We start from the raw sequence: 24407 nt of genomic DNA, 5'->3' as shown, positions 1-24407 counted from the left end.
TTCAGCTATATAAAGTATTTAAATGCAGTGTAAAATTTCAATGTGCAATCAGAAATATCATTGTTTTAGAGGACTTGATTAAAATACGTTCAGAGTACTCATAACTATTGTTTTTATAAACTAAATTGAATTGAGGCAGTCGGTTTCCTCAAATGAAATGAGTTAGCTTAACTTGTTGGGTTTTACAGTATACGACAGGTAAAGTATTTAAAGTAACAAATATTATGTTGAAAACGTAAATGAGCTGAAAGCTAATAAAAACGTTTAAAAATTCAGGATGTACAACTAGTGGGGGCACTCCATTTATATTCATTAGTTTATTACAGACTAAAGGCCTAATTTACAGTGAATTTGCTGAAACCTCCCTTACGAAAAAGAAGTATATTTCAAGTTCATTTTATGTAGTATACTTAAGTAGGCTAATGTTCAAGTATATTTTAAGTATACATTATGTAGTAAGTATACTAATGTCACTATGTACTAGTAGTAAAATTGTAAGTGTACTATTTTAATACCGCTTGGGACTAAATTGCCCCACTTTTAGTACATAAAAGTATATGTTTAAGTGTACTATAAGTGTAACAGTAAGTGCACAACTAGTTCATAATTATGTATCTCATGTGTACTGCAAGTGAATTTATGGGTATACTAGTAGTTTACTTTTTTTACTGTAATACTTATACAAGTATACGACCATTTCACAAGATGTAAACAACACTGGTCCAGAAGCACTTCCTGTTTCAGTTTGTAACTGTTTTCTTTATTTCACATGTAAAGAAAACATCTTAAAGATGTTTGTTTAACTTTTTCATTCAGTTTTAAATGTTCTGTTGGTTGTATTTTATCCCAGCTTTTATGTAGTGTTAAAAACTGAAACAGGAAGTGCTTCTGGACCAGTGTTGTTTACATCTTGTGAAATGGTCTATACTTTTAAGTATTTCTGGATCAAAAGATTGAGTACAAGAACAGGACAAATATACTTGCTTTTCTCTCAGTATAAGTAAAGTACACTTAAGTGTAATTTGAAGTATATTTCTGAGAAGTACATATAAGTTAGTATACTTCTGAGAAGTACAGGAAAAATAAACTGAAAGTATACTTTCTTATTTTTAGTTTAACAGAAGTATACTAATGGCACACTTGATTAAACTTCTTTTTCGTAAGGGCTAACAGGAAAAACAAAACACAATTACACTTTTTTTATTATTAGTAATGTTTTTGTTTTTAAATTATTTATTTACCTAAGCTACTTACAAGTGTATGACCAGTCTTTATTTTAAAATGTTTAAAAGGCTCTTATTTTAAATAGTTTCCGGTCTTACACTCTATGGCAAAGGAAAATATAGATATTCAAATTGGGTATAGTAAATTAGAAATGAAATCAATAATTAAAAGGGAGATAAATAAAAATTGGCAATCGTATTGGGATAATGAGGAAAAAGGTAGACATTTACATTTAATACAACCATTGGTAGGTAGAGGAAGGAATTCATTTGGGAGAAGGAAGGAAGACTGTATTATTTCTAGATTAAGACTGGGACATACAGGACTTAATTCAACAATGCAAATAATTGGAAAACATCCTACAGGATTATGTGAATGGTGTGGAATCAGAGAAACAGTGGAGCATGTACTTATTAAGTGTAATAAATATTCTGAGGAAAGAAGTAAAATGATTGAAGAATTTAAGTTGAAAGATAATCAACAATTAACGTTAAAGATGGTTTTAAACTCAGCAGAGGGGAGTAGGTTAATAATAAAATTTTTAAGTGGAACAAATTTGATCTTTAGAATATAGATAGGCTAGTATTATTAGTATCAGTATCCTTCTCTGGAAGATGATGGACTTTGGCTGTAAATGGAGGAGCTGAACACGCAGCAACATTGAAAGCACAAGTCCTGATTGTTCTGGGAGTTGTGGTATAAGTGTGTCTCTGATCTATTCCTGCAGTAGATGGCGGTAATGCTCTTTTTAAGAATGCGAACCGCCAATAACCTCAAAGAAGAAGAAGAAGAAGAAGTTTCCGGTCTCGTACGGTCTGGCTTCCCTCACAGTGATCAGCTGAAGCGTATGACGTGAGCAGCGCAAGCACGTTTTCGTTTTGATTAGCGCGCACGCGGTCTCTTGCCAGCCACGTTTTTCATAAACGCGTGCTATACCGTCTAATATTTCCAACATGTTTCTGTATGAAAAGGAATTTTTCGACATATTACAATCTTAAATCAGTGCGCACGTCGGCGGCCGTTCTCACGAAAACATGCCCGGACTTGTCTGATCTTCTGTGCCGGGTAACGTTAGACAGGACTTCCTCGCGACCATCATGGACAACAAATTTCCTGATCAGCTTTATCCACATCTGTATCTGGATGGTCCGCCTGAAGAAGAGGCGAAACACAATTATGGAGGCTGGGGTTCATACGAGCGAGTGCGCACTGTTGGTGCCGGGCCGGTGAGACCATTCACATCATAACAAAAGTGACAGATCCGTCCTGATGCACAGAATACAGTGCAAATGCGTTGAGCACTGCATTAAAAATGCATGCATGCTTATAACTTTGGTCATACTTTAGTTAGGGTCGCCTAATTATTATTTATTAATTTAGATATGGGGGTAGGAATAAGGAATGTAGAATAATAATGTGCTTTATAATTAGTATAAATCTTGATGTTTGGGAAAAACATATTCTATTAAAATATTAGCTGGGATCAAGTCATTTACTCACGAGGCCAAATCGGACACTCAAGACACATAATATTTTACTAGCTGGAGTAAATTTCACCAGTGTTAAACTTGACAGAATCCATTGTCCAGTAAACATATTTTGCTGGCCCCTTTTAATATTTTTATTTATTTATTCTGTTGATACTTTTGAAAAGTTTTGTAACCAAGTAAATCAATATTTATTATTATTAAGGTTAATAATATTATTAAGGTTAATAATGTTATTATGGACTTGAGGTATTAAGGTTTTTAGGAAAAAATGAAATATTAAACATCTTTAGTTTTATTTTTGATAATAAAGCCTTTCGCCATGAACATAAGGTAGCCATAAAAGCTGGAATGGCATTAAAGGAAAAAAAGAAAAAGAACCCTGATAATTGCTTGCAGATATTTATGAAAGATTATTTTTCTGTAAAAAAAACAAAAACAAACTAAATTATTTAATCTCAAGGTTTCATATAACATGTGATATTTTCTAGATACTAAAAATATGCCTTGAAGAATCGGTACGAGTTAAAAGAAGTTCAATAACAATGCATATCGAATTGATTATGGTAAGGTGTTACCAATTTATTGTTAATGATAAGTTGAAAAGAACAGGAATCAAAATGATTACATCTCGCAAATGTATTATTAGGCGGCACAAAAGAATAGTAGGACTTCTCGTAAAACTGGTTGTTTGTGGTTTCTTCTGGCATAACAGGTTTAACAGAAAGATAAAAAAAATTGTCAATTTTTTCCACCTATACCACAATTATCATAATGTTATGTTTCACTTTCTCCACCGTGTGAATGTGTATCAAACTGGCTTGATTGTGATTTTACAGTGTGATGCTGAACAACCGTGGTCCCCTCCTGTGTTTGAACCCCAGCACGATGTGAACAGTGAGGAATGGCTGCCGGTCAAACCAGCCGTCGCCCCTTTAATGCCACCATATGAAGGTAAACATTATTATTAATGGTAGGGGTCCTCCGATCAGGATTTTTGGGGCCGATCCCCGATTACTGGAAGCTGTATCACCCGATACCTATCACCGATTACAGGGTCTATTTGAAGACTTCTATTTATAATGTAGCATTACTTATTAAACTATATTTAACAATAATGTACATTTATTACATAAAAGAGAAGACAATGTATCATGAATTGACACCTGTGTATTTATTTGCAAGCAACATGTCCAGCATATTAACTTAGCAGCAGCTTAGGGATTGACATACAACTTTCCTGTAGAATATAAAATAAAATAAACACAAAGACAGAACATCTGAGTCTTTAAATTTAGCTTTACAGGGCTCCAGACTAACTTTTTGCCTTGGTTGCTCTGGTGGGCCTAATGCTACATTCACACCGGACGCGAATCGCGCGTCAAATTCGCGCCTGACGCGTCTAGTTTGACGCTTGACCACTTTGTGTTAATTCGCGTGTCAAGAGCGAAACTGGCGCGTGTAAAAACAAAAGTTTGAAGCGAAATTTACGCGCGTCAGAATCGAAATCCGTTGGCGGCCATTGTTTTTATGTCAACTGAGCATTCATCAAGAGAGTTACCGCTCTGTATTTACTCTGGAGAGCAGAACAGCGGCGTAGGGATCATCGTCGCCGTATATTTGTGTCCACCAGACCGCGTCAAACGCGTGAATGCACAAATGGCACTAACTGAATCATTCGCGCGTAATGCGCCAGACGCTCAATTCGCGCAAAACTCTTCCGCGCTGCGCTCCACGCCTCATTCGCGCCGCAGGAATTTTTCACGCGCGTAAAGCGTCTTTGCATTGACTTAACATTGAAATCATTCGCGCCTGACGCGCTATTCGCGTCCGGTGTGAACGTACCATAAGGCTAACTTTTTTATTTAGGTGCACCAGCACATAAATAAACTGAACAAGTAAGACATTTCAATAGTTCAATCGTGTAACAGTACGTTTTCTTAATTCACACAGTTATGGAGTTTCCTTTGTTGTGCCCTTCTCGTTTTGCTATTATGGAGAATATGAATTCTGAACTACACAGGTAACCATAAAACACATTAAATTTAACATTAGTCACACAATGCTGATGTTGTTAACATGAACAATTTGAGAACAAAGTAGGCTATAATTTGCACGGTTGTTGTAAATCGTGTTGATTGAATCTAACGACGCTTATCATGTCGAATGCTTTTCCCCCTTATATTAGTTGATCAGAACAAAATGGATGTTACTCACTTGTTCAGAAGACATTTTCCGGTGAATATTCTTATGTTGGTCAAACTTTCAAAAAGTAAATCTGTGATTCTGTATGACAGTATCCACACAGCGCGGTGATTGACAGCAGCACTCGCCTCAAAACACTGCGTGTTCATCTGCGCTGTTTCATGCCGATTTACAACCCACGCAAAGATGATAATGCCGCAAATAACTGATTGCAGATTTCGAACAGAGATGGCGACAAAGAGGAAAAGCTACGGACTGCAGCTTTAAATGGTCATGTCTCTTCAGAAGACCTGGATTAAACCACTGATTCATATTGATAGGGCAGAGAACTCAAAGATTTGTGTTTCAAAGATGAGCAAAAGTCTTACGGATTTAAATTACATGAAGGTCATATATTATTTTGTATTTTTGGGGTGGTGAAATTTGCATAATGTATTATTATTTTTTTTTATCTTTCCAAGATGCCAAAGTCCCATCTATTGATCTACCAGATCCAATGAATTTTCCAGATCATGTAAGTTAGGGCAGCATGATTCACAACGTCTTTGGGTTTGCTAATTTTTGTGACTTTTTGTGAAAGTGACTTTTCTCAACATGTTTTATTTACTACAAAAAAATGTGTTTTGTCTCTGTTCTCCCTTCAGATGCACTATTTCTACCAGCATTACTTTATGGATGCCTTCTCCACAATGGGACATTTGCTCCAGGATGACTTCACTTTCCAACGTAAAGCACCAAAGGTGAGGGAGTGCTGATGTGTGTGCTTGTTGTGGTCAGAACGAGTTGTTGTCGGCATGTTTTCTAGTGGTCTTGTAATAGTTGTCTTCTGTTTTTTTTTTTCAATCAGGATGTTTTGTCAATGCGCTGGTCTAGAGACTTTATAAATGGCTTAAAATATAAGAGGTAAGATTATTAAATGTGAATCAAAGTGACAGTGATGAGATGTGTGGCCAAGGATGGTGACCCATACTAGGAATTTGTGCTCTGCATTAAATCCATCCAAGTGCAAAGAAAAATTTGAATCCTTAAAATAGCATAATCGGGGCATTTAAAAACAAAAATGGTTTTAAGATTTTCCAATTTACATTTTAAATGCCTGACGTCACAAGGAAAAAAATCATAAGGTGGAGTTTCACTTAATGCGTTAAAAAAATCCTCTTTCATTTTAGGTGCGAGTATGCAAATTTCTCGAAGAAGATCCGTCGTATGCACCATCTCCTCAGGGATATTGTGAGCGATGTTCCTCCATCTCTCCTTTCCTCGCTCCTCTATGAAGAGCTGACGACTCAGAGGGAACGGCTGCAGTTCAGTGCAGAAAATACAGGGGGCACTCTAGGATTTGTGCCCTTGCGTGATAACCAGAGCAGCAGAGAGGCCTCTCTGATATATCCCAGGGGAGTTGGGATGGACAAAGTCTGTATCCTCCTACCGTAGTTGCAATAGTGTCATAGTTTATTTGATGCCATAGTGAAGAACTTTATTTAGGGGTCAGTGATCTGAGGGCTGATGTCAATAACTATTATACCTGTTTGAATTTGAATTAAATACCTTACCAACACCATGGCAAGCACATAGCAACTCACTCATAACCACTTGAAAAAACCGTTGCCCCGGGCCGGGGTGTCCAATCCTGGTCCCTTTTAGACCATTTAAATAGGTTTGTTTCTTTTATTGTTTCCTCAACTGCAGTTCCTCAGTTTTCCACAAGGTGGTGCAACATTTTAATGACGACAAGCCTCCTAGTTTTGTCCTGCAACCCCAACCTACTGTGTTTTATTTGAAAGGCTCTATCAGACAGATCAGTCCTGGCAAAATGGAAGAAGAAGGTGAGATGTGGGAAATGGTTTGGCTGAGAACAAAGCTTACATTTGGAAAGAATCATTGATCACCGATCAAACTAATGTAATCAATGAAATTCATGGATTGATGGTAAAATGTCTTCATGTCAGAGTAAAAAAATCAACTTCTGTGTGCAGGTCATGTGGCTGTGCGGTCAGATTATTTATGTGGCTTGTGGGTACTAGGAAGCCGAACGAAGCCGCGGTTAGTGGAAGTCATCGAGACCAAAGATCCCTTCTCCTGCGTCACCGGCAGGTGTGTCTGAAAGCTCTTGCTGCCTCACGTTTGTGCTCCTGATGGACCCTGATTATTCAGGGCTTGCTTAAAGGGATACTCCACCTCTGGAAAGAGGAATGTGCATTTAAAATGGGTCATTTATGTAGAAGAAATGTGAAATTATTTTTGAATTTGGAGCTTTCTAGACTGAGAAAAGCCAGAAAATGTATTTTTGGCTTATGTGGATGAACGACAACTCCCAGAATGCACTTGCTTCGCTGCCCTACGAGGCCACGCCTACCGGTAACAGAGCGCTGTTGTTTAATTGTCACTTTTTACGTTTAATGCATCTTAAATAAAAGTATTATTTTTAAATGGCCCCGTTTTAAATGGCAATACATATATTATTGAAACTTTTAACTAAATGTATTTGTATTTTTTAAAGCAGGGGTTCTCAAACTCAGTCCTGGAGGGCCACTGTCCTGCAGAGTTTAGCTCCAACCCTTATCAAACACACCTTCCTGTGAGTTTCTAGTGATCCTGAACATAGACATAATAAATACATAGACGCTCTATTGGCCGCTGGAGCGTACGTCAACGGCGCTGCCATATTGGGGAGAGCAACTTTCCCATACCTCTCATACCGGGAATTGAGAAAAATACCCGTTTACTTACATTTACTTACAGTGCAGTCTTGAGACTCTTGACCTCCGCAAAATGGTGGACCCGTTGACATTTCGCAGCAACGTTCCAAAGCAGCCAATAGGGCGTCTATGTATATATTATGTCTATGATCCTAAAGACCTTGATTAGCTTGCTCAGGTGTGTTTGATCAGGGTTGGAGCTAAACTCTGCCGGACAGTGGCCCTCCAGGACCGAGTTTGAGAACCCCTGTCCACACTACTGCGTTTTCGTTTAAAAACGGAGACCTTTTGCTACGTTTGCACCTCCCGTCCACACTAAAACGGGAAAAACGAAGACCTAAAACGGAGAAGTTTAGAAACGCTGCAGCTGCGTTTTGAATCTCCGGAGGGCGTTTTAGTGTGGACGAGACAAAACGGAGGAGTTTACAAACGATGACGCAGAGGCTCACGCTCGGCTCTATGATTGGGTGTCAGTCATGACGTATCTTTCCCTGATTCGCCAACCACTGTTTACACCGGCGCGCGCATGCCCAGTGTTGGTGAATGGTCACGTGATCCACGTTTTCAGTCGTTTTAGTGTGGACGGAGATAAATTCGAATACGCGGGTAAAACGCTAGTGTGGACGGAGATCGTATTCGTTTTAATTCTCCGTTTTTAAACAAAAACGCAGTAGTGTGGACGGGGCCTTAAAGGTTGGGTCACCCAAAAATTGTATTCTGTCATTATTCTCTCACCCTCAAGTTCTTCCACACCTCGAGGAGTTTCTTTGTTCGCCTGAACACACAAAAAAGGACATTTTGAAGAATGTTTGTAACCAAACAGTTGATTGACCCCATTGACTTCCAAAGTATGGAAAAAATAGAAGAGAAGAATGGGAATATGGCTTAGGATATTTTTTGATTTCTCCTTGAGAGAAACTTAATTGTCTTATTAATGGGTGTTCTTTTTTGTCTTTCACAGTCCACACATGCCAAATGAGTTTGTGGTGGTTAATGAGCGGGGAGCAGCATATCTTTGGACCGTGCGCAGAGGGTACGTGTGTTTTAAGAACAATGTGTTCTTCCCTTGCTGTTATCTGGTGCTTAGAGCGCACTGTACCAACATCATCCTATCAGCTTCCACTACAAATTGTCCTTTAGCTAAATTTTGAGCAGTACCTAAGAACAAAAGTGCGTTAACCGAACATTTTCCGCCATTGACTGAATATAATAAAATATTAATATACTTAAAAATGTAGTGAAAATTTAACATGGTGTATATATTAAGCAAAATGCTCCTTTCTTGAGTTAATTTTTGCTTTCCTGTGGTAAATGTAGCATTAGATGACATTGTTTACAAGCGGTTTTATTGACGTTGTAGGAAACTAAAAAGCGAAGACCAGGAGACTCCAAGAGCATTTTTTAAAGACAGAAGATGAGTCTCAGTAATTGGACTCATTTAACTCACAATAGAGAGAACAGGACTGGCAGGAATCTTTTGGTGGATATCATCATAACAACCTTAAATGCTTAATTCCTTAGTTTTTCATAAAATGTTATGTAAGGACATAAGATCAGCAGATCTTAAACAGATTCTTAAATTTGTAATCCCCCAGCGTGTGTCTGGGGTTGAAACTCTGATTAAGCGACTACATGAGACATGATGCAGATTTATGGAAGTTGTAATGTATCTTTCCTCATACTTTCTGATGTTCAATCATGTTTACGGCAACAATGATCTGTCTCGTCAAAGAAAAGAAAAACTGTCAAAACGGTATATATTGTTTGAATTTCGTAAAAAAATTGTCTGAATTTGAAATCTGAGACTTCACCCTCATGCGGTTCCAAACAAAATGAGGATATTTTAAATTAAATAATCAACATTCATAAATAGATCGTAAAACCAATTCCTATTTAGCAGTTTATTTCAAATTTTCTGAAGAGACGCATTGGTAAAAATAATAGTCCAAATAATTTATGAAGACACGTTCTTTATGATGAACAGAAAGAATTTATTCGCATTTAAACATTGATCAGAGAACATAGATAGCTCAATCGAACCCACTTGGTTCATACTGTTCCAACTAACCTCATTGGTTCTTTCTGAAGCTCGAACGTCCTGCGTAACACGAGAGTGAACCTCATTGGTTCTCACACAACATGCAAACGTGCTTGAGCTTCCTTTTATCATATCTGGTGTTTGAGTTAATTAATGCTTATATGTGAATAAAAGCCTAAATTCAATCTGTTCATCATATAAAGTGATCGAGTTTCTACAGAAATTTTTACACAGTGGTAGTTTCATAATTATCTATACGCTGATTTCACGCAGACAAGATTTTGAAATGGCTCTGGTGGGATGAAAACCGGAAGTGTCACCTTTAATCATTGGAGAGTCGTGAATGCGATGGCGTATTGTTGTGTTTAATGTAGAAATTAGTTATTCTAAAAATGTACATACATTTATTTCATACTTTAGACTATATACACTGAAATTTTCATAAATAAAATACATTTTTTATATATATATAATTCTGAACGTAAAAAAGAAGCAGGAACGAACTATATACATATCCTATATTGGATATTAACACCCAATAGTGTAAATCGCGGCAGGAGCTTCAGGTTGGTAGTCCAAGGCTGCGTGACATCAGTGTATGGAGGGATAGAAAGCTCTCAGATTAAAATATCTTAATTTGTGTTTTGAAAGTCTTCTGGGTTTAGAAATAAAATTAGGAAGAGTAAATTTAATTTTAGGTGAACTATCCCTTTAAATGTCAGTTTGTTTGTCTCAGAACATTATCATATGTCTTCATGAGTCTGTACAGTGAGCTGATGCCCTTACCACATGATGCAGTGTGTGGTTGCGAGAGTTGAGAGTTGTGACATTCTGTTCTCTTTTAGATTGCAGAAGTTCCGTGAGGAGAGTTCCAACCTGTACTTCAATGCCAAGTCGTCATGGCGATGGTGCGAGTTCTCCAGTCACCCGAGAGTGATGGTCTATGCTGACAGAACAGGGGCGGAGCTTACAGACATACGGGTAAAGTGGCTCTTTTTACGTGTGTCATAATTGGCCAAAATAGAGTCCTCCATAAATATTTAGTGCATTGTTTTATGGCCAAACCACCAATACAACAACAGCCTACCTGAGTAGAAGCAACATCATGCAAAGGTTTTTGGCCTCTGTTAAAATACTTAATTATATTACACATTGTACCTTGTAGTATTCATCTCTGATGAGTGATTATTTCTCCATCAAAAGAGGATGTTAGAGATACAATTATTATACAGCTGAAGACACACCTCTTTCGTGAACACAAGTACAAACAAGGGCACTTACCGAAACTTACAATTAAAATGAGGTCTTGTTCTCTTGCTCTTCTTTTCTGCATTTAACTTCTGCTCTAGCTAGCATGCTCTTGTTTATGCTTTAAATTTGGCATTGTGTATTATGAATATTTTGTAAGGCTTCTAATTTGTAAGTAGCTTTAAATAAAAACATCTGATAAATTAATAAATGTAAAATCTAGATGTATCTGACTGATTGGATGTGGCGTGACAGATGATGAAAAGGGAAGACTCAAATCATCTTATATCAAATATTACATCCCGATTATTATCAATAATAATAATGTTATTTTATCTAATCATTATAACATTTAAAATCCTAATAAGACTTAATATTTTTACATCTTATTATATAGTATTTAGAATATTGTTTAATTTAAAATATCAAATTATTTTATTATCTACATTTTGTCAACTTAACTGTAAAATGTATTGGGTGAAGAACGGCCTGTAATTTCTGATTTGACCACAATTTGTACCTCTACTATTTATTTCAGATTTGTGTATTTTATGATCTTTTGTTTTTCACTATTTTGTTAGTCTTGTTTTGATTTCTCTTTTTGTAAGTGGGTCTCTATTTATTACAGTATTAATCTTTGTCACTTCCTCTATGCAGTGTCATGAAAATACTCACACGTTGTTCCGGATTGGAAAGACACCAGGTTGTGTGTCAGGAGAGCGAGTGATAATAGCCAAGTACCTGAGTAAAAGCCACGCCCATCACCACCTTATTAATACCCAGGTAAACACAGTCATATATCATCATTCAAGATTAGTGTTTGTGTCAGAAATTAGTGCAGAAGAGTGTTTTCCACCTTGTGATTTTTCCAGTGAAATCCTCCAGAACTTCCTTGAACGATGATCTGTATCAAATGTCATGGGATTTGTTGTACACACACACACACACACACACACACACACACACACACACACACACATACACATACAATTGAACCTTTTTTTTTTTTTTAATCTTCACTGGAGCTGTTGTCCGTATAATTAGAGATTTGATATTTAATGCAGTGGAGCGTTTCCTTGTTCGGTGTGTTTTAGAACCATGACAGTAACTTGGCTCTACCATTGTAATACCATGATATTCTTTGAACTAGCTTGGTGTAAATAAATATGTGGTAATAATTATGTATCGAGGTATACTATTTATATACACTAGTGTTCAAATGTTTGCTATCTGTAAGATATTTCTATCAAAAAGACTAATGCTCACTAAGGCTGCATTTATTTGTTTAAAAAAAAGGTTTGGTCCCACTTTATATTAAGTGGCTTTAAGTATTATCTACTTACATCGAAAAATAAGTACAATGTACTTATTGTGTTCATGTTGTATTATAAAACACTTTTGCTACTATTGAGAAGTGATTAGGTTAGGGACAGGTGTGTGGGGTATGGGTTGGTTTAAGGGTGGGTTAAGGTGTAAGGGAAGGGTCAACAGTGTAATTACAGCTGTAATTACATGCAGGTATTTTTAAAATACAAGTACAATGTAAAAACATCCGTAAGTCCATTGTATCAAATTATTAATTTCAATGTAAGTGGATACTACTTAAAGCCTCTTAATATAAAGTGGGACCAAAGTTTTGTTTACGGTCACGTGTCAATTTAATGAATTCTTGCTGAATAAAAGGTAATATCTTTTTAAAAAATCTTGACCCCATACTTTTTGAGTCTTAATTCTAAAGACCCGGTATCTGATTGTAATACCTGGTATCTGATGCCATCACACAGTGTAGGAGAAATAAAGCAGTTCCTGTTTCCTCGTCTGTAGTATTCCACTTACATCATGGATGAGCGGGTTCCCAGTGTTCCCATGCTGAAATGGAACCATATGATGGAGGCTCCGCCAACATTTGCCTGCGATCTGCCAGGACAGACCCCAAGCCAAACCTGCAAATTGCTGCTTGGTTCTCAGAGGACACAGGAAATCATGCTACTGCAGTACACGGGTGAGAGGCGTTTGTGTATCAGCAACAGTTTCTCTTTGGTTACTCCACATTCTCATTTTATGTACATTTGTGAATAGAGCACCGATTCCATCCCATGTGGATCGTCAGCACTGTTCTTAAACCCCTCTGATTGGCCATTGGGTTCACACGCTCAACATTTAGGTCTGTGATTTGCTACAATGACCAATGCTTCAAAGCATGTTGTAAATAGTCATATTTAACGCTCTTCATCGAGTGCTTCCACAGATGCAAAAGAGCATCATGTTTGTCTCATCAATGGTATAATAGCTGAAGTGCGTCCACACTTTGGACTTAATTGTGGCTGGGCATCTATTATTTTACTCGCACTGCTGTCCACCATCCTGTTAAAACCCTCTTTTTCTTAGGCTAGTATGTTTCTCTCATTCATGTATTGAGTGTTACTTCAAGGAGCCATGAAATAGCTACGCTGGGTGCAGGGAAATCTATTTAGAGCGCCTTATTAATTAAAATATTGATGTTTGCCGCTAACATATCGATTCTCGTATCGCACGGGGAAGGACAACGATATATCCCCCATCGATATTTTGCCCCACCCTATTCACGTGTATGTAAACCCAAAAATGTCTTGAGCTTTTCCTTGAGGATTTTGCCCGTAATAAGTGTACTGTATGACACTTTGAAAAAAGGCACCGTACTAAACAACTGAATAAATGACTGCATTTTTCTCTTATGTCACTCAGGTGGGAGGGAGCATGCCTGTCAGACTCAAGGACCCATTCAGAGGCTTTTTAATCCCAAAGAGTGTCTGAGCCACCTAAACCTTCAGCTACCTCACAAGAAACACATCGCTCAGAAGAGACTGAACGTGCCTGTTTCAGGTCAGGATGCTTTCACAACCAGCTGGATGGTATTAGATGGATGCTATAGCATGAAGTATCTACTATATTAAACTATTTCATCAGACAACTATGTTGGGTTCTAACTAAGCTTTTAGGTTGGGTTGAAGTGTGGACGTGATAATCAGTCACCTCCCCATTTAATCAGCTGGATTTAAGGCGAACCGAGCCGCTCTGAGACACTAAAATCAACAGATCATGAGCTTCTAATGTGTGTAAATGAACAGTGTTACATATATTTTTAATTTATTCACAGCTTTTAGGATTTGAACAATTCACTAGTCTGCAATTTCTGTTTTATCTCAGTTAATTGTGCAGCATTACTCTATTGTTTGGTTCAGTGATTATCAGACTACAGGACTTCAGACTGTGACCTTTTTTCTTGCCAGTGCAGTAAAAGAAAACCACCACAAGTTTTAGGTGCAAAGCGCGAGTAATAGGCGCGAGTGATCCAGCTGTATTCTTCATTAGCAGAATTCTGTTATAAACCACAGTGCTAGGTTATATAGAAGAGTTATATACAAACAAGTTATAGAAGACTTTTTAGTCCACAAATCTTTCACAAATGTCTCACATTCACTGTGGATTTAATGTATTAATGCTAACTGTAACCATTGTATTGTGGCAGAAATAGTTGTATATTTTTTAAATTATTCATTTTGTTTTCACTTTACTGTTCATACGATCCTTTTATCTTTATCTTAACTCAAGCTCTTTGCTCTACTGTCAAATGTGCATTTCCATTAAAAATAAACATAGTAGTTGCTGTAAATCAGGTGCTGGTACCGGCATCTTGGAGACATTTTATGGCACTGGTGCTACTGCTCTGAAATGTTGGACTACTGTACTCATGTGGTGCTTTCACGTTATTCCTCAGGTTTTGCTGCTGTACAGTATGAGGATTACATGTCCGTTTTCCAGCTCTCAGAGACAGGAGATGTCTTTTACCAAACATTGAAACTGCATGCAGATCAGACCACGACTAGCAAGGACGTCCCAGAACAAGCTGTCAGTGTGGAACATACTGTAGAAACTGGAGAAACCCAGAACAGCGACAGCCAATCTTCTCAGAGCGACTCAGAGACTGAGGGACGCCAGCTCTCAGAGACTGGAAGCGTCATTTCCCAAACATTGGAACTGCAAAGAGCTCAGACCAGGACCAACAAGGACATCCCAAAACAAGCTGTCCGTGTGGAACGTATTGTAGAAAATGGAGAGCATGTGAATTTTAAGTCCCACGCCAACAGCGATGTCCATTCTTCTCAGAGTGACTCAGAGGCTGAGGGACGCCAAGTGATGCTTGATCATTTGGAAGTAATTGACAACGTTGATGTTGATGACTTAAATGCTTCGGATACCGATAAAGGTATCAGCAAAGACCCATTAAGCAGTTCTATTGGCAATAACCCAACTTGCTCTAACAGACCACCCAACCCAAGCAAGGATCCTGATCTTCAGGCTGCCTGGAACGAATGGTTCAAGCCCATTTTTAAAAAAGCATCAGCAAAAAAACGACACTCTCATTTTCGACGTTTAAGAACAGACGATTTAAATGGCTTAAAAGGCAAAAAGCCATATAAACGCGTGGAAGATCATTTGACTAGATTGAGGAGAGACCTTCAAGAGGTCATGAGGAAGAAAGAGTCGCTCTCGCATGGAGTCACTTACCTGCCTCACCTGAATGTGACGCCAGTTCCTGATTCTATTGATCCTGACAATTGGGACGACGATCTGAGCCAGCGCTTGGCTGCCTCGTGGGAAGGCAATTGGAAAAATTGGTGGGAGGAGAAGCTGGGCTTGAACCAGTCCAAGAAAATTGCTGCTCTCCGTAAAAAGCGTCAGAGAATGAAGCAGGCCAAAGCTCGGCGTCGCATCTCGCTTTCTGGAAGCTTTACCTCGTCTGTTAAATACCAAGGAAGTGACTTTTGTTGGTCATCGGCGGGGAGCCAGTTTCTGGATTCTAATGACGAGCCTTTGGATGGATCTCAATCCATGGACATGGAGGAGTGGATGTCTAGATCTGAAATGCGCAAAAAGAGCCCCATCATGCTGAGACGGTTTTTACATGATCAATCGACTATGGAAGAACCAGGGCAATCTCCTGTACGATCTCTTCTACAGTCTCCTCTGAGAAGGCCTGATCAAGACTTTTTGACATCTCCGTCAAAATCTCAGTCTTCCTCTCGGGTAAGGGTTCACTGATTTGAGTTGATAACCTATAACTTGCCGATCTTTGTGGCTGATCATTTTATGACTTTATCCCCTGTTATATGGAACTGCTATCTAATTATTTTGGCTTGTTTAATTGGGACCATTTGCTTTCATGAATAAGTGAGAACAAGACATAATACAAAATGCAAATACCCAAAAATGAAAATTGCCATTTACTCAACCTCATGTCGTTACAATCCTGTAAGATTTTTGTTCATCTTTGGAATACAAAGGAAGATCTTTTTGAAGAAATCTGAGAGCTTACTGTCCCTCCATTGACCGCTACGCAACTACCACTTTGATGCTAATCCATATGAATTGAGCGGTTTAGTCCAAATTTTCTTAAGACTCTCGATCGCTAACAGATTAAATTTAGGGTTTTATTCACATATAAACATTGATCAGCGAACACAAACAAACTCCATTGGTTCTTGGTGAAGCTCAAACGTGCTGTGCAACACGAGAATGTTTCTCATTGTTTCTCGCACGTAAATCGAACATGCCTGAGCTTCCGATTACCACAACTGTGTGCGCTGATTAATGTTTATATGTGACAGTTTCCTGTAGGGATGCACCGAAATGAAAATTCTTGGCCAAAACCGAAAAAGAGGAAACCAAGGCCGAAAACCCAAACACCGAAATTATGCCAATTATTAGTATGCATTTATGGCTATGACTGTGTACAAACTTTACATTAATTTAGTTGTATACATACATGTTCCCATATACATTTTTGTTGTAATAATCTCAGGGTTTACTGGGTTTTTTCACATGATTATTTTTGTATTGGTGGGGGAATACTAAAAAATAAATATATTTCTGTTTATTTCAATTTTAGTACTTCAGTTAGTCACAAAGGCAACATTTCTCTTTTTCATACAAGTTTTTCACTAATATGCGGATGGTTTCAATCAAGCTTAACCCAGAATGTACTCTTGATTGTACAAATATGCTTGGTTCTCAATTTCATTATACCAGGAATAATCATAACCAATAATATATCATGCACCTCTACTTTCAGGTTGAACGACCAATCTCTAGCACCCCTTCTGTAGCAGTAGGGATGGATTCAGGACCTCGTCCATCATCACTCTCCTTGAAAAAACGGAAGTACCTTAAATCTCTTCCCGCTTCCCAGACATCTACTCAGAACTCTGCACCGGATGATGGATTTTCTTTGTCTCAGGTTTACCTTTCTTCGCCAACTCCGTCGTCCAAGCTCTCCTTGTCTTCCCAGAGAGTTCCCCAAATCAGAAGCTCCTCACAGGCCTCTCAGCCTAAAAAGAAGTCTCGAATGGGCTTCTAAAAATCTGGCTCCAAACAAGGAATGCTACAAGGCAAGTGACCTACTTTTTGTGCGGTGTCAAATGTTTGAGTACTGTATGCAGGCGGGATGTGTTTGAACGAGGAACTTGAGCCACTGTTTCTTTAGCGAGTGTGTTTTTGTACACACTGCGGGAATTCCACAAATGTACGCGTATCTGTAATGAATAGCAAATGCTTACTGTTTGAACCAATTAGAGCGTACAAGTGGTCTATAGATTAGTTGCTTGTCCATTTGATTTTGTGTGGCACTTGATTAGAACGAGTTTACATAACTTGTATAATGGCTTTAAAGGAAAACCGAAGTGTTTTCATTATAATTTCTCATATTAAGTTTATTACTTGACTTTCCAAATTCTGCTTTCTATGCGGTATGTTCTAGTGTTAGTTCTCATTCAATATTTCATCACTGTATATGTAGAGCATTGTGTTATGAAATGGATCTCGTGGTATGTTTATGGCATGTTGCCCACCTGTGTCTCTGAGGGAACAGAAAGATCAGTTCCAGCCAATGAAAACTGACCTGACACTGTTTCTTTGCAGTGAACTGGTTGTTGGTTTCTCATAAAATGAGTTCCTCTTTTTTATTTGAATCGCATCACACCAGACAGAATTGCATCATTCGCTTGTTTTTAGGCGTTTAAATCAGCTGATAAGATCATGACGTGTTGTTGACGAAGGCTTGGTGAAGCCACTGTATTGTTTTGTTGTTGTGAAAGATCCAGTGTGAGTGAGGCAGCATCTGCTGGCTGTTTGCCATTTTCTGTGTGTTGTATTAGCTGAGGTCGTCGGGAACAGAGAACCAACTAGAGGTTAAACTGATATTCATGAAACCCAACTAAGCAAAACAGGAGACATTCAGTGAATTTCAAAATAGCTTTTTTTATTGTAAATGTTTTTTTTTTATATTACCATGACAAAAATAACAATAAATAAGTTAATATCTACAAGAAGCTATACAGAAAGTATATGTTTTTTTTTTTTTACATTTACACAAATTTACATTTTTTTTTTATATTGACCTTTTTTAAGGCTTTTTTTGTTTTCATTTTCAACACAGTATGTCTTCATACATCGGCTAAAGTGAAACTTATACTAAGTTGGCAAGTAGGTTAACAACACACTCAAACATACACACCAAAAAATAAACAATCTGCTTTTTCCCCCCCTCTCTCTGTGAACGTCATGCACACCACTTTAAATCTCTGGCTCTATGACCTCAGAGAGGCGGCAGTTCCGCAGGCACGCAGCTTTCCTGCTGTCACACGCTTACAATCATATTACAAAACTGTGCAAAGCACCAAAGTACAAGTCCTAAGTTGTTCTATAACAGTCTAGAGTACCTTGGATATGTTGTATTGAGCCAGCTGGAATGTTGACAAATCCAAACATGCACAAACTACTATAAACGCTATGACTAATTTTTTTTTTTTTTAGCTGCCAGTGTTGTGCAGTGCTGAATTATTTCACTTTAGCTAAACACAAGTAATCAAGAGAGAAGTTTACAGTATGTGGACTGGCTCTTTGTAAAGCCATAAAAGAAGAGTTTTAAAATACAATTCTGATATTTTGGACTCGTTGGTTTCATTGAACCCAGGCACAATGGCACCTCGCTAGGTTTCCAGCCAGGAGAGGTCTGTGACAAGGAAGCCATTCAGATCATTATTTGGCGTTGTGGTGGACACATCTCCATTGGTGATTGCGCTCCTTGGCAAGTGGTTTAGAGCGTACTACGGTCTACAGGTACGGGACCGGAAGTTTGAGGGGAAGTAGAGTCCTTCTGCGTCGCTGCCCAGCGAGCTGCTCAGACTCTCTTCCCCAGAGCTCAGGTCTTCGCTTGAATCCTCACTGTTGGAAGAGGAACAAACAGTCAGATACAATCAGTCTTTTTTTTTTCTTTAAAAAAGGAAGCTGAGGTTGTTAATTCTCTGGAATATTTATGTGACGTTCAGGTGTTTCTTATTGGATGGTGTTGATAAATATATTTATTTCTGATTCAATTATTATATTATTTGGTCATTATTATATTCATGAAGTCAAATGGCTTGAACGATTTAACATCAAGACACTAAAATGCATTTGGAAATCGTGAAAGTGATACAAACTATGCAGTTGTTTCAAAGGTACTGTGACCGTTACCGTGAATCATTTTTATTTTATTTATTTCTACAATATATATATATTTCTGTTATTTCAATTTTAGTACTTCAGTTAGTCACAAAGGCAACATTTCTCATTTTCATACAAGTTTTTCACTAATATGCGGATGGTTTCAATCAAGCTTAACCCAGAATGTACTCTTGATTGTACAAATATGCTTAGTTCTCGAGAAACGTTTTGTTTCCATCTAATTTGACACACCTCGCACACCCATCTCGTACTCGCATGTGATGCTTTACAACCCGTGACATGTTTGTAGACAGACACTCAACCCAAATTCCATCACTGCACCTAGTTTGACGTGTATGCATATCTAACCCATTAGCCATGTCAAAGCAGTGCGTCCTGTCTAGATTTTCAGCCTGTAATCAGCTGTGTCACTGAGCTTCACGTATGACTTATTTGCTCTTGGATAATAAACATGCTTGGGTTGGTTTCTGGGCTGTGACTTACCATTATTAGTTATCAAGTAACACGGTTAAGACACCTGATAGTAAGACGTTGGGCGAGGCGTACAGAAAGAGCTTCCGCCTGTGCTAATGGGGTTGTGACGTAAGTGGTGTGTGTCAGTAAAACACCAAGATTAAGTCATATGTCATGTGATGGGGGGGAAAAACTGATGGAACTGAAACCAGAAGTTGTGATGGAAAATTGCGTACTCTACATAAATTATTCCCCAGTTTGTTTATTTCCTGATGTTTTAGATGCAAGTTGTAATCTGTAGTAATGTAATGTGGGATATAATGTGACAGACTGATAGTATGTTCCAGTGTTATTTTAGCATTATTTATATACTATATTATTTTTGCTGTGATTTTACTAGTTTTAGTAATTTTATGTGTTTGTCGTTTTTATTTTATCAGTCATGTTAAGGCTCGTTTTATTTCACTTTTTTTCTAATATTCATATCTACTATTTAAGTTATATTGTATTGCAGTTACCAAATTAAAATAGTTTTGGCTTTAGTTAATGATGCCACAGAAGATAATTTTGATTTGTAGATTTGCCCCAGACACATCCATTGTGAACAAAATTGTCTTTTTTGTTTGTTTTGCAAACTGAATGTCATCTAAATTATTTTCTTTGGTAAACAACAATCAGTATGCGTTTAAACCTGAATATTCCTATTACTTTCTGTTTCTACTTCCTGAATATAACGAGTGTGACATACTAATGCCTGTGTCTTTCTGCAGGTAAGCTGTTTACCTTTCGCTCTCGTCCCACGCACCCTCTGGAATCGTGGGTAGCTCTGGGATGCTGCGGTAGCTGCTGTGCAAGTTCTGCGCTGTCCTCCGCGAGACGATCCACACCAGTTTCTTGTGGTCAGGTTTGGCACATTCTGGAGAGGAGTATTCCCTGATACACTGGTCTACAAGGCCACGCCAGTGTGCCAGGTCAGCCTTCGAGATCTGAGTAGGGCAACAGACACTGCTCTATTAGACACCAGCTTACATAAGGTCAGGGCACAGAGCCAGCGTAATATCATATGACACGGGACCGACAAGTGTAAACTTATAGTCTGCTGGCGACGGGACACTTTTAAGTGCTTTGGATTTTTTCCTACACTGTGGATGTAAGTGCAGCTGAAACTAAGGGATTATTTTTGATCAGTCAATTGTAATAGATTTTTGTGTTCACAATGGTGGTACAATATTGTTCGATTAAACTAGTTCTGCTTGACCAGTCTTTTTACTTCTTTACTTTTTGAAAGGTTTTATTGTGATGCTCAGGGCATTTAAAAAGGCTGACCTCTTGAATATTTACCTTCAAGTGTGTCTGTACGCGGTGGGCGATCTCGAGCAGATCCGCAGACTGTAAGGCCTCGATCTCAAGCATCAAGAGCGACAAGGCAAGCACCGAAGGCTGAAAAAAAAGAGAAGAAATTTCATCAATTCAATCTTCCTATAATTCACTTCTAGCATCTGTCTATTTGTTTTGAAGTAGTTCTTACTTTTGCTTTGGAGAAAACAATTCTGCATAGGCAAGCTTTCAGCTGGGCTTCTAGTTTTTCAAGATTCAGGATGTTTTTTCTGAAAGCAAGAAATAGTTGATGGACAAAGTGCATTAAATGTGAGCTTCCATTTAGGTACTGTTAGTTGAGCTGTTTGCCATTTAACAAGCTGTTGCAGTGCAGTCTAGTCAGAAGATTATCCTAGTTTTTAATGGCTGACTGGATTCACCGTGACCCATTTACTGCAAAATGCTCAAAGTGCACTTGCCAGCTCTGTTTATCAACCTTCCTGAGTCTGTTTCCTTTGTCAAATCCTGCACATTTAAAAAGTTTATCTGGCTTTGAGTTTGAAGCTTGATAATGCCACCACGCATTCTTACCTGTTGGATGTGTGCGAAAGTGCAATGGCGTGGTACAAATGCAGAAAGGTTAAGGCTGTGACGGCTTTGAACTGGAAGTTGAGTTTCTCCGAAATGATCTTCTCCATTCGGCTGAGGTCGGAGACGGTAAACTTGCTCTGGCTGATGCGAATGAGCTCGTGACTGGACGAAACATTGCATTCTTCTTCAGTCGCTCGGACTGCGATGTGGAGGCAGCCAATGCTGATGCAGGCCAAATACTTGGACTGGACCTTTACGCAAAACACAGAACCGATATGTTATACCAGTGAAGACATCATGATAATTAGTTGGAATCAATTATAATTAACTGGTTACCTTCATCATTGCTAGAAACCTGTCCAGCAGGTTAACGGCTAGTACAAAGGTCTGAGTGCTGTAACCGAAGAAACTGGTCAGACTCCAGAGATCTTCAACTCGGGCATCTCGACATTTGGCTGAAACGCCATTACCGTTCTGAGTGGACAAGGAGAATTAAGTTAAATTTCAAGTTAAATCTGATTTTCTGATCCTTTACTCACCCTCAAAACGTTCCAAACCTGTATGAATTTCTTTCTTCTGCTGAACACAGAAGATATTTTGAAGAATACGTGTAGATTGGAACAACTTGAGGGTGAGTAGATGACAATTTTTATTTTTGTGTGAACTATTTGAATTTTATGTAAAAAAAAAAAAAAAGATTAAAACTCTTAAAGGAATAAAGGTTTTTTATGTATTTCCACAGGAGTTGGTAAAACTAGTTTACCTCTTGGCTGGCTTCGATCAAACTGAGACCAGTTTCTTTAGGCAGGTAATGAACCTCCAGCTCCAAATTGCTCTTCAGCTCCTTCATCAGTTTGAAGGCCTCCATATTTTCACTTTAACCGGGTTTCAAGTCTCCAAAGCACCTTAAAAACGAAAACAAAGTCAGTAAATTCAGTTCACCCAGGGGCGGTAGGTCAAGGTTTTGCCCACTGCCAGCCCTCTCCGCGCAGCTGAGCTTCGGTATCAGGTTTCGCTGGTTAACGCCTTCTTACAGGACATACAAACAAATACATCCGACGTATTCTGTCTGAGATATGCACATAAATGTGTAAACGTCCTTTTTAAAAACATTATCTTGATTATTAATGTTAGAACAGCATCGAAAGTCAATGTAGCTAATCCAGTTGAGCTCAGTTGATCCTTCAAATGGAAAATACCTAGACCAGAGGGGGGGAGGGGACCAATCTTCTGCTGTACAGTGTTTGCTTTTAATCTTACATTTTATACGGTTTATCTTTGTATTATAATATAACAAATCGGATCCTGTAACATTTTACGGATCAATCTATTCGACTCGGAAATATACAGAAATTGACTTCAAATTCTACATAGTACATGTAACGTACTGCATTAGAAAGTAAACATCAAAGACGACCAAAAAAACAAGCGATTCGGTCATTCCAGTAAAACAATCCGTAGGTTTCATTAATGAAATACACAAATGATCGATAAAATACCATTCAAATCTAGAAGAAATATACAATTGACTCCCATTCGAAATTTAATGTAAGCCCATTTAAAAGCCAGGACAACCAAAGATGAAACCCATTTTCATAATAATAAAAAAACAACGTTAGAACATTTAGACAGTTAATCTTGACGTGCATCTAAAAATGAAACAGATGTTAACGACAATTGAAGATGAATAAAGGTAAATTACCAGAGATGTTAAAAGGACATATTGTGTTTGTGTATCCGAGTCCTTCGTCTGTTTTCTGCTTCTCTTTCCTTTTGTTGATGTTGAATGTTGCTCCGCCCCTCTGGGCCTGGCACGTATGGTACGTAAGTCTCTCTGTTTAGATACATTTTTGCTGTTTATAACGAATGCTTTTGTCATCCCTACACTTAATTAACTATATTTTGTGTTATTTTATCTTTATGACTCGTCTGTTTTGAATATTTCCTGTTGTGAAAAATACAAGCGTAGTTTTAAAGCTCTCTGCGTCTTGGGATACTGACAGTCAAACCGACCAATAGGATCGCCGGAAGATGTAGCGTTCAAATAGACCGCCCAAAATTCTCGGCGCTCATTGGCTGCTGGGTTCCATGTAGACGCCGACCATTGGTTAGACTCGACAGCTTGTCCTGCACTTTGAATGGTTGTTGATGGGTTTGTTTTGACAGGGTTGCCAGGGGTTAGAACATGTAGTACTTATGTTCATTTTTGTGATGATTTGTTCATTCAGTTTCTGTGTCTTCCAATTAAAATGTTCCCTTTCTCTTCAACATTTATTAAACGAATAGTGAGTGATCTTCATAGCTAAATGCCAAATGTTGTGAATTCTGATTCAGTTGACGCATGAAATTTGAAAAGATATGACAATCAGACACATCGAATTTAATAAGAAAAATAATACATATTTTAGTTATGAATAATTTTAATGGTACTGTAACATTACTACTATAATATTAATAATATAATACAATTATTATGATATTATTTATATATTTATTTGTTTAAACCTCCCCATAAAGCTTAATGTCCGTGATGGAATAGGATCTAGATGTTAAAATATTGTAATTTATTAATTGACATTTTCTCCCTTTTACAGTCTCGTT

General features: G+C 38.0%; 2 protein-coding genes across 3 annotated transcripts; one reads left to right on the top strand and one right to left on the bottom strand.

Annotated features, from left to right (window-relative positions):
* Positions 1 to 2032: 2032 nt before the first annotated feature.
* Positions 2033 to 21155, top strand: taf1c (TATA-box binding protein associated factor, RNA polymerase I subunit C). 2 transcript variants are annotated; one of them, XM_039658294.2, is made up of 16 exons: positions 2033 to 2450; positions 3551 to 3665; positions 5378 to 5430; positions 5561 to 5656; positions 5764 to 5819; positions 6086 to 6333; positions 6614 to 6742; positions 6893 to 7010; positions 8577 to 8648; positions 10499 to 10634; positions 11559 to 11684; positions 12726 to 12903; positions 13626 to 13763; positions 14659 to 15968; positions 17014 to 17329; positions 20669 to 21155. In XM_039658294.2, the coding sequence occupies exons 1-15, from the start codon at positions 2322 to 2324 to the stop codon at positions 17296 to 17298; spliced, it is 3189 nt and encodes a 1062-aa protein (XP_039514228.2). In that variant the 5' UTR covers positions 2033 to 2321; the 3' UTR covers positions 17299 to 17329; positions 20669 to 21155. The 2 variants fall into 2 exon arrangements, with proteins under 2 accessions (XP_039514228.2, XP_039514229.2); XM_039658295.2 differs by lacking the exons at positions 2033 to 2450; positions 3551 to 3665; positions 5378 to 5430 and having other exon boundaries at positions 5736 to 5819.
* Positions 18178 to 23774, bottom strand: ccng2 (cyclin G2). The gene is made up of 8 exons (XM_039658298.2): positions 23509 to 23774; positions 22570 to 22711; positions 22143 to 22280; positions 21807 to 22057; positions 21427 to 21505; positions 21240 to 21338; positions 20682 to 20884; positions 18178 to 19163 (listed from the first exon to the last, which is right to left on the bottom strand). The coding sequence occupies exons 2-8, from the start codon at positions 22672 to 22674 to the stop codon at positions 19046 to 19048; spliced, it is 993 nt and encodes a 330-aa protein (XP_039514232.2). The 5' UTR covers positions 22675 to 22711; positions 23509 to 23774; the 3' UTR covers positions 18178 to 19045.
* Positions 23775 to 24407: the final 633 nt, after the last annotated feature.

This window comes from Pimephales promelas, chromosome 19, assembly GCF_988280905.1.
Source record: "Pimephales promelas chromosome 19, fPimPro1.hap1.1, whole genome shotgun sequence".
Classification (NCBI taxonomy): domain Eukaryota; kingdom Metazoa; phylum Chordata; class Actinopteri; order Cypriniformes; family Leuciscidae; genus Pimephales; species Pimephales promelas.
This window is presented reverse-complemented; position numbering and strand designations above follow the sequence as displayed.